General features: G+C 47.7%; 1 protein-coding gene across 1 annotated transcript in view; it reads right to left on the bottom strand.

The window, feature by feature from the left end:
- Positions 1–5,930: 5,930 nt before the first annotated feature.
- LOC137847009 (uncharacterized) overlaps positions 5,931–11,231 on the bottom strand; it is a 54,740-nt gene continuing 49,439 nt past the window's right edge. Inside the window, exon 2 of the mRNA XM_068665208.1 lies at positions 5,931–9,893. Within this exon, the coding sequence (XP_068521309.1) occupies positions 6,564–9,179 (2,616 nt within the window). The 5' untranslated portion in view covers positions 9,180–9,893 and the 3' untranslated portion in view covers positions 5,931–6,563. The remainder of the gene's footprint in view (positions 9,894–11,231) is intronic.

Raw genomic sequence — 11,231 nt, 5'->3', positions numbered from 1 at the left:
CACCATCCCTGGAAGTCTTTAAAAGACGTTTAGATGTAGAGCTTAGGGATATGGTTTAGTGAGGACTGTTAGCGTTAGGTCAGAGGTTGGACTCGATGATCTTGAGGTCTCTTCCAACCTAGAAATTCTGTGATTCTGTGATTCTGTGAAGAACAATAGAGTCCCCACCTGGTCACAGAGCCTAGCCGTGGTGTCTCCACTTCACTCTACGCTCCGTACTGTTCCTTAGAGCTAGCACACCAGGTTTCCCCAGCACGATAGCATCTAAGGTTGGAAGTCTAGGGAACGCTCAGGTAATGCAGCTACGCCCTACCCTGAAAGCCTCTTCAGTGCTGTACATTTTCTTTAAAATATAAATGTTAGTTTTATTTTCCTAGTTACTTCAGGCAATTACACCACAGACCTGGATGCAGTACTCCAAGTGGGGCCTCACAAGGGCAGAATAGAGGGGAGACAGTCACCTCCCTCAACCTGCTGGCCACTCCTCTGTTGATGCAGCCCAGGACACAGTTGGCCTTCTCGGTTGCAAGCACACGCTGCTGGCTCATGTTGAGCCTTTTGTCTACCAGAACCCTCAAGTCCTCTGCAGGGCTGCTCGCAATGAGTTCTTCTTCTATGGAGGGGATGGGGGAGATATTTTTTCCCACTTGTTCACTCTCCCTTTCTCCTTTACCCCATTCTTCTACTCCAGGTGAGTTAAGATAGCTCTTCAAGAATTTGAATATCCTTGGGATGTTCAAACCAGCATGTTCTTATTGTTATGTCTCCTGAATGTGCTTCAAGTTTTGTTTAAGGTTAAACAACTACTTAAGAGTGTCATCCAGAGATCTGTCCTGAGGCAGTATAGTTCCCTGAGTGGCAGGGAGTGTGGGAGGATAAGGGCAGGCATCTAGAGCAGTGGGCACCTCCAATGCCTTGGGAATTCACTCCTGAACAAGTGCAGAATCCTAAAAACCTGGTAGAATGCTTGAGAAAGGTGTGTCATGACCCTGGCAATTCCAAAGAGACACAAATCACTGCAACATGGTGGGCCTTGGCCTATGCTTACCGAGCGTCAATTGATGCCACTATAACCCCAGCAACAGACCTTGCAGCAACTTCAACCCCTGACACTCCAAGCCCTACAATGGGCCCTAACGTTGAGCCGGAGAAACAAACTGTACCACTGTCAATTGCACCCACAACCAAGATGAAAAAATTGTTTAGAGTCAGATTGTTTATAATGCAGAGCAACTCCTACTAAGTCTCTCCTCTTCCCTATAGGCCTGCATCTTGGCCGTGGAAAAAACATGATATAAAGAACTCCAAATTTGATGAATTCTTATAATTCTCAGAAATAAGCTATGAAATACATGCATTAACTTTTTTACCTTATGCCCTACTCTGATTGCACAGCAATAATTCCTTTTCCCACAAAGTTGGTGAACATCCACCTTCCCTTTGAGGTGGCATTATAACCTGATAACAGACATAGAAAAGATAGGCTCATCCTAATGTGGGAAGCTGAAGGATTCCTGACTAAGAACCAAACTCCAGAGGACAATTGGTACAGCCTGTACTGGGTCTGGCTGGGATGTTAACTTTCCCTGCAACAGCCCATACAGTGCTGTGCTCTGCACTTGTAGCTAGAACAGCAGTGTTATCACACCAGTGTTGTGTCTACTGCTGAGCAGTGCTGGCACAGAATCAGGACTCTCTAAAATCCTCCTATGGGGTGGGCAAAAAACTGAGAAAGGAACATCACCAGGGCAGCTAACCTAAACCAACCAAAGGGATATTCCATACCATATGATGTCACACTCAGCAATAAAAGGTGGAAACAGGAAGAAGAGGAGAGGGGTGGGCCCTGCTTCAAGGACATGGTCAAGCATCACTCTTCTGTGGGAAGTAGAGAGTAATTTCTTTCCTCTGCACTTCCACATAGCCTGTACTCGTGTTTTTGTTTTTTTTTTTTCTTTTTTCTTTTTCCCTTTCCCCCCTCCCGTTTCCACTTTCGCTTTTTACCCTTTAGTTAAATTTTTTGATTAATAATAATCTTTTCTTAATAATTATTTTTCCCTTTAATTAAATTATCCTTATCTCAGCCCATGAGTTGTTCTTTACTTCTTCCCCTCCTCATCTAAGGAGGGGGAGTGAGGTTACGGTTGTGGTGTTGAACTGCCTAGCACGGTAGAAACACCACAGGCCTTTTTGGCACCCAACGTGGGGCTCGAAGGGTTGAGATAACAATAGAATTGAGTAAAACTCTTACAACTAACACACTTATGTGTCATGTAATCTGTGTCATGTTCTCCTTTCTCCTCTACATCCGATCCGAGAATGTGCTATAATCTGTGATGTTTTTTTTTTTTTTGTTTTGTTTTGTGTTGTTTTTTTTTTTTTTTTTTTATTTTGCTGTGCTGCCAAGCACTGTCCTTGAGTTTAATCTGGCATTCAGGCTTTGCACTGTTATCATTTGGGTCTCATTGAAACTATCTTTTAGAGAATATTCAGAACTGCGCTGCCTTCCTTTCCTCATCTGGAGGTCAGTTTATGAATAATATCAGGAATGGTACCTCCTCCTTTCACAGTAGGCTAATTACAACGGTTTTTGAGTATTTTGAATATCCATGTGTAACCCATATATTGCTATTTCTAATTCTGAATAACAGGTTTCCTCTTCTCTCTAAGATTAGTCGACTGTTTAGAAAGCTTACCCAAGAATCTGTCTCAAAAGAGTCTTGTGGCGGGTGGCAAGGTGTGTGGGAGGATACAGGCAGGTACCTGTCATGGGTGTCTCCTCCAATAGTACTGAACTTCACCCCTGAACGAGTGCAAAATCCTAAAAACCTGATAGAATGTTTGACAGTCGTATGCCCTGACCCTGACAATGCCGGAGAACGACAGCTTGCAGCATTGTGCTGGGTCCTGGCTTAAGCCCGAGCAGTCCGGCCCCCTTCCCCCGGCTAGCCACCCCTATATATTGTTTAGCATGACGTCAGATGGTATGGAATACCCCTTTGGCTAGTTTGGGTCACCTGTCCTGGGTCTGCCCCCTCCCAGCTCTTACTGCACCCCCAGCCTGTCCGTTGGCAGGACAGAGCAAAAGGCTGAAATGTCCTTGGCTTAGTATAAGCACTGCTCTGCAACAATTAAAGCATCGGGGTGTTATCAGCACTCTTCTCATCCTAAGCCAAAACACAGCATTCCACCAGCTACTAGGAGGAAAATTAATTCTGTGCTAACTGAAACCAGGACATCTATCCACCCCTTATTCCATACCATTTATGTCATGCTCAGGTTACACTCTTTTCCATACATTCTAATTAGTCACCTATAGTAATCATGGTAGTGATAACATACAGTGTAATATACTAATTAACATGGTACAATTCAGTTTATGGGCTATTCTCACCCAGTATTAAATCTCCTTGAGGTACACACCGCACCTCTCCGTTCTTTTGCATCACCCACCAAGTGTATCCAGGTCCCTGAGCGAAAACAATTCCACGAATAGGTTTGCCTTTTCCTGAGGCAGGAGTAGCCCAGACTGTTTTACCCAGCATATTTTTTACATGCACTACAGGAACCTTATCCCCATCTACAGTACGTAACAGGTTTGATTGGGCAGGTCCAGCTCGGTTGGTAGATCCCCTAGTATTGACTAACCAGGTGGCCTTTGCCAAATGCGTATCCCAGTTTTTGAACGTCCCAGCGCCCATTGCTTTCAAGGTAGTCTTTAACAGTCCATTGTATCGTTCAACTTTCCCGGAGGCTGTTGCATGATAGGGGATGTGATACACCCATTCAATACCATGTTCTTTGGCCCAAGTGTCTATAAGGTTGTTTCGGAAATGAGTCCCATTGTCTGATTCTATTCTTTCTGGGGTGCCATGTCGCCATAGGACTTGCTTTTCAAGGCCCAGGATGGTGTTCTGGGCGGTGGCATGAGGCACAGGATATGTTTCCAGCCATCCAGTGGTTGCTTCCACCATTGTAAGTATGTGGCGCTTGCCATTGCGAGTTTGAGGGAGTGTGATGTAATCAATTTGCCAGGCCTCTCCATATTTATATTTCAGCCATCGTCCTCCATACCAAAGAGGCTTTGACCGTTTGGCTTGCTTGATTGCAGCACATGTTTCACAGTCATGAATAACCTGTGCTATAGCGTCCATGGTCAAGTCCACCCCTCGATCACGAGCCCATCTGTATGTTGCGTCTCTACCTTGATGGCCTGAGGTGTCATGGGCCCATCGGGCTATAAATAATTCACCTTTATGCTGCCAATCCAGGTCCACCTGAGCTACTTCAATCTTAGCAGCCTGATCCACCTGCTGGTTGTTTTGATGTTCTTCAGTAGCCCGATTCTTGGGCACATGAGCATCTACGTGGCGTACTTTCACAGCCAGGTTCTCTACCCGAGCAGCAATATCTTGCCACAATGCAGCAGCCCAGATGGGTTTGCCCCTGCGCTGCCAGTTGTTTTGCTTCCATTGCTGTAACCATCCCCACAGGGCATTTGCTACCATCCATGAATCGGTGTAGAGATAGAGAACTGGCCATTTTTCTCGTTCAGCAATGTCTAAAGCCAGCTGAATGGCTTTCACTTCTGCAAACTGACTCGATTCACCTTCTCCCTCAGCAGCTTCTGCAACTCGTCGCGTAGGACTCCATACAGCAGCCTTCCATCTCCGATGCTTCCCCACAATACGACAGGACCCATCAGTGAACAGGGCATATTTCTTTTCATTCTCTGGCAACTGGTTGTACAGTGGGGCTTCTTCAGCACGACCCACCTCCTCCTCTGATGATATCCCAAAGTATTTGCCTTCTGGCCAGTCCATGATCACTTCCAATATTCCTGTGCGACTGGGGTTTCCTATTCGAGCCCGCTGAGTAATCAGTGCAACCCACTTGCTCCATGTAGCATCAGTTGCATGATGTGTAGAGGGGACCCTTCCCTTGAACATCCAGCCTAGTACCGGCAATCGGGGTGCTAGGAGGAGTTGCGCTTCAGTACCGACCACCTCCGAAGCAGATCGAACTCCTTCATATGCTGCCAATATCTCCTTTTCAGTTGGAGTGTAGCGGGCCTCAGATCCTCTGTATCCCCGACTCCAAAACCCCAGGGGCCGACCTCGAGTTTCCCCAGGTTCTTTCTGCCAGAGGCTCCATGTGGGGCCGTTCTCCCCGGCTGCAGTGTAGAGCACATTCTTTACATCTGGTCCTGTTCGAACTGGCCCAAGGGCTACTGCATGGACTATTTCCTGCTTGATTTGTTCAAAGGCTTGTCGTTGTTCAGGGCCCCACTCAAACTCATTCTTCTTACGGGTTACTTGGTAGAGTGGGTTTACAATCAGACTGTAATTTGGGATGTGCATTCTCCAAAACCCCACAACACCTAGGAAAGTCTGTGTTTCTTTTTTGTTAGTTGGTGGAGACATAGCTGTTATTTTGTTGATCACATCCATTGGGATTTGACGACGTCCATCTTGCCATTTTATTCCTAAAAACTGGATCTCTCGTGCAGGTCCTTTGACTTTATTTTGTTTTATGGCAAAACCGGCTTTCAGAAGGATTTGGACTATTTTCTTCCCTTTCTCGAAAACTTCCTCTGCTGTGTCACCCCACACAATAATGTCATCGATGTACTGCAGGTGTTCAGGAGCTTCCCCCTGCTCTAGCGCAGACTGGATCAGTCCATGGCAAATGGTAGGGCTGTGTTTCCACCCCTGGGGCAGCCTATTCCAAGTATATTGGACTCCCCTCCAAGTGAAGGCAAATTGTGGCCTGCACTCTGATGCTAGAGGGATGGAGAAAAATGCATTAGCGATATCAATTGTGGCGTACCACTTGGCTGCCTTCGATTCAAGTTCATACTGAAGTTCCAGCATGTCTGGCACTGCAGCACTCAGTGGTGGCGTGACTTTGTGCAGGCCGCGATAGTCCACTGTTAGTCTCCACTCGCCATTAGACTTTCTCACTGGCCATATGGGACTATTGAAAGGTGAATGGGTCTTGCTGATCACTCCTTGGCTCTCCAATTGACGAATTAGCTTATGGATGGGGATCAGGGAGTCTCGGTTAGTGCGATATTGCCGCCGGTGCACAGTTGTGGTAGCGATTGGCACTTGCTGTTCTTCGACCCTCAGCAACCCCACAACAGAGGGGTCCTCTGAGAGACCAGGCAAGGTAGATAATTGTTTAATGCCCTCTGTCTCTAAGGCAGCTATACCAAAAGCCCACCGGAACCCTTTTGGGTCCTTGCAATATCCTCTTCTAAGATAGTCTATGCCAAGGATACATGGAGCATCCGGGCCAGTCACAATGCGGTGCTTTTCCCACTCATTCCCAGTCAGACTCACTTCAGCCTCCAATACAGTCAACTGCTGAGATCCTCCTGTCACTCCACAAATATAGATGGGCTCTGGTCCTTTATAGCTCGATGGCATTATAGTACATTGTGCACCGGTGTCTACTAAAGCCTTATACTTCTGTGCGCGTGATGTGCCAGGCCATCGAATCCACACAGTCCAATAAACTCGATTGTCCCTTTCCTCCCCCTGGCTGGAGGCAGGGCCCCCCTAATCCTGGTCAGAATCTTCTTCATTTCTGTGTTTGAAGGACTGTCTGCTGGAAGTTGGAGCAGCAAACTTTTCAGAGAATCCCTTTTTCCTGATTGTTTTCTTTTGCAACTCACGTACCCGTGCCTCTAGGGTCGCGGTAGATTTTCCATCCCATTTTCTCATGTCCTCTCCATGGTCTCGTAAGTAAAACCACAGGGTGGCACGGGGTGAGTACCCACCATATCGTCTTCCTTGTGTGGGTGAACGCCTACCCCTGACAGCTGAGACACTGCTTTGTACAGGTGCGGAGGAGAATAATCTCTCTTCAAGTTGGTGAACCTTTTCAGAAAGTGTTTTCTCCCAGGTGTTCTCTTTTGGTCGGTGGACACTGGTTGGTTCAGGTGGGGAGGACAATAGATTCTCTTCAAGTTGGTGAACCTTTTCAGAAAGTTTCTCCACAGCTGAGACGCAGGCCTGTAAGGAAGAGGAGAGACTTTCTTCGTACTGCCGGAGTTGTTTAGCCGCTTCATCCACTGTGGGTTCCTCATCCTCTTTCCAGGCCATTATTGCCAATGAGCTGGCATATGATGATGGTGCACTCCGTACAAACTTCCGCCACATGGGTCGTGTACACTTGACTTCATCTGGATCTTTGGATGTTTGTCTGAGGTCTGGATCCTCATAAATCACTTCCCGTACGGCTAATTCCCTCAGGTACTGGATTCCCTTCTCCATAGTGGTCCACTTGCCTGGTAGACATAAAAGTTCTTCCTTGAAGGGATACCTTTCCCTCACAGCTGAGAGGAGACGCCTCCAGAGGCTGGTGGATTGTGCTCCATCTGCAATTGCTTTGTCAATGCCGGCGTCTCGAGCAAGGGATCCCAGCCGCTTGGCTTCCCTGCCGTCTAATTCCACACAATTGGCTCCAGAGTCCCAGCACCGGAGCAGCCAGGTGACAAGCTGCTCACCTATACAGCGACCAAAATCTTTTCGCACATCTCGTAGCTCGCGCTCGTTTAGGCTTCGGGTAGTTACTGTTGATTTTTCGACATCCTCATCTTCCTCCTCCTGAATCCTTGATGGCCCAGCGTCGTCGTCATCTTCGTCATCTCTATACCTAGTTTTGGCAGAAGCCTTACCTGGATTGGCAGAAGACTCTCTGCGTTCTAAACGACCTGAATCTCTATACCATTTTTTCACCTTCTCTACAGGGGCAGCTTGCACTGCTACTGCTCGTTTCTCTGACTTTGTTACAGGGATTGGAATACCCTCTGCAGGGTCAACTTGCACTGCTACAGCTCGTTTCTCTGACCCCGTTACAGGGATTGGAATACCCTCTGCAGGGTCAACTTGCACTGCTACAGCTCGTTTCTCTGACACGGCCACAGGAGCTGGAGCGGCTGCAGGAGCTGGAGCAGTTGCAGGAACTGGAGCTGTAGCGGCTACAGGAGCTGGAGCTGGAGCTGGAGCAGTTGCAGGAGCTGGGACTGGAGCAGCAGTAGGAGCTGGAGCTGGAGCGGCTTCAGGAGCTGGAGCTGGAGCGGCTTCAGGAGCTGGGGCTGGAGCGGCTGCAGGAGCTGGAGCTGGAGCGGCTGCAGGAGCTGGGACTGGAGCGGCTGCAGGAGCTGGAGCTGGAGCAGTTGCAGGAGCTGGGACTGGAGCGGCTGCAGGAGCTGGAGCTGGAGCAGTTGCAGGAGCTGGAGCTGGAGCAGCTGCAGGAACCGGATCTGGAGTGGCTGCAGGAGCTGGGGCTGGAGCGGCTGCAGAATCCACCGTAGGGGTCATAGTGGCCGTTGGATCTGTCACAGGGCTTGGAGTGGCCGCAGGGTCTGTCACTAAGTTGATAGCAGTATCAATGGCAGCTCGATAGGCATGAGCCAGGCCCCAGCACGTTACAATGATTTGTGTTACTTTGGAACTGCCAGAATCATGACACCTTTTTTTCAAGCATTCTGTCAGTTTTTGAGGATTTTGCCATTGTTCAGGGGTGAATTTCCAACACACTGGGGGTGCCAACTGCTCTAGATTCCTGCCCATATCCGCCCATACTCCCTGCCACCCACAACTATCCTGCCTCCGGGCAGATCTCTGGATGAGCTTCCCAAGTAGTTGTTTAACTTTAAGCAGAACCTGAAGTGCATTCATGAGGCAGAACAACAAGACTATGGTATTCTGAGTATCCCAGAAATATTCAATATCTTGGAGAGCTATTGTGACAAGCTCAGGGGATAAGAGGGTGGTGAAGGAGGAAGGCAGAGTGATCCAGGAGGATACAGGGGGGGTGAAGGAGAAAGGGAGAGTAAGCAAGTAAGGAAAAATATCCTCCCCTTTCCCCTCCACAGATTGACTCCCTAATGAAAAAAAACAATAGGTATAATTGCTAATAGTTTCCAAGATACAGTTTCCAAAGTACAGAGTCGACGATGTTACTGAATACAAATAACAAGTTAGAGTCATGACCACATATTTCATCGTCTCATAAGCCATTGCTACAACACACAGTACCATAATGATCTGAAACCAGGGCCCGGAGAGGATAAACAACACGACAGAGAGCAAATACGGAAAATAATGTACTATAATACTCAATTTGGAAAACAGGCGCAGCAGAGTTGAGATTAAAGCAATCAGCATTATGACAAGTGACTATTAAGCAGGTCTAATCCTTACACCAATTTTAGTTGAACACACTCTGGTCAGATCTGCCGTTATCTCAACCTTTCGGGCCCCACGTTGGGCGCCAAAAAGACTGTAGTGGTTTAACCCGGCCGGCAGCTAAACACCACGCAGCCGTTCGCTCACCCTCCCCCCTCCCTCTCTGGGACGGGGGAGAGAAATGGAAAGTGAAGCCCGTGAGTTGAGATAAAGACAGTTTAATAAGACAGGAAAATAATAATAACAAAATAATAATAACAATAATAACAATAATAATAATATGGTGATAATAGGGAAATAATAATAATATGTACAAACAAGTGATGCACAATGCAATTGCTCACCACTCGCTGACCGATGCCCAGCCTAACCCCGAGCAGTCCGGCCCCCTCCCCCCGGCTAGCCACCCCTATATATTGTTTAGCATGACGTCAGATGGTATGGAATACCCCTTTGGCTAGTTTGGGTCACATGTCCTGGGTCTGTCCCCTCCCAGCTCTTACTGCACCCCCAGCCTGTCCGTTGGCAGGACAGAGCAAAAGGCTGAGATGTCCTTGGCTTAGTATAAGCACTGCTCTGCAACAATTAAAGCATCGGGGTGTTATCAGCACTCTTCTCATCCTAAGCCAAAACACAGCATTCCACCAGCTACTAGGAAGAAAATTAATTCTGTGCTAACTGAAACCAGGACAGCTGCCATGAGCACAGAGAAGATTAGGCAGCTGTCTACCCTGCCTGGCCTTTCAGAAGACCCTTCTGTTGTAGGATTGCTGAAGGTTAAAGAACAGCAGGAACCAATTGCTACCACAACGGTGCACTGGCAGCAATATCACACCAACCGAGACTCCCTGATTCCCACCCATGAGTTGGTTCACTGTTTGGAGAGTAAAGGAGTGATCAGCAAGACTCTCTCACCCTTTAATAGTCCTATATGGCCAGTGCGAAAGTCTAATGGTGAGTGGAGCCTAACGGTGGACTATCACGGACTGAACGAAGTCATGTCACTGCTGAGTGCTGCAGTGCCGGACATGCTAGAACTTCAGTACGAACTTGAATCAAAGGCAGACAAGTGGTACGCCACAACTGATATTGCTAATGCATGTTTCTCCATCCCTTTAGCAGCAGAGTGCTAGACGTCTGTCCTCCCGAACACCGTCTATGTGCGTTGAGGCCCTGCTTCAAGGACGTGGTCAAGCATCGCTCATTTGTGGGAAGTAGAGAGTAATTTCTTTCCTCTGCACTTCCACACAGCCTTTACTTGTTTTGTTTTGGTTTGTTTTCCCTTTCCCCCTCCCTTTTCCCCTTTCCGTTTTTTCCCTTTAGTTAAATTGTTTAATTAATAATAATCTTTCCTTAATAATTATTATTTCCCTTTAATTAAATTATACTTATCTTAACCTGTGAGTTGTTCTTTCCTTTACTTCTTCCCCTCCTCTTCTAAGGAGGGGGGAGTGAGAGAGCGGTTGTGGTGGAGTTCAGCTGCCTAGCATGGTAAAGCCACCACACCAGCCAGCTTCAGCGATATGAAGAAAATCTCTGCCTCACTACGGGCCTGCACCTCGGCTGTGGACAAATTGTCCCAACAGATCCACCACCTTGAAGACCATATACTTTCCTCCTCACCCCTATGGAGCAGTATCTCAGCCATTAAGAATCAGTATTTTCCTGCTCAAGGGAGAGAGTACCAGGGACATGCAGCACATGGCACCCTGTGGTTTTATCTGTGTGAACTTGGGGAAGACATGAGGAAGTGGGATGGAGAACCTACCTTGACCCCAGCAGCTCGGGTACGTGAATTGCAAGGAAATACAACAGCCAAAAGGGGGTCTCTGTAGTGGGTTTATGTGGCAAAGTTTTGATAGCAGGTGGGCCATAGGGGTGGCTTCTGTGGGAAGAATCCAGAAGCTGTGTTAGATAAAGGCCCCACCGCTGGCCAGAGCTGGACCAATTAGCGATACTGTTTGTGCTTCTGTGACAGCAGATTTAAGAAAGGGAAAAAAAATGCTGGGAACAGCATCTTGGAGAGAGAGA

This window comes from Anas acuta, chromosome W (genome assembly GCF_963932015.1).
Source record: "Anas acuta chromosome W, bAnaAcu1.1, whole genome shotgun sequence".
NCBI classification, from domain to species: Eukaryota; Metazoa; Chordata; class Aves; order Anseriformes; family Anatidae; genus Anas; species Anas acuta.
Note: the sequence above shows the minus strand (reverse complement) of the source record. Positions and strands in the feature narration are given on the sequence as shown.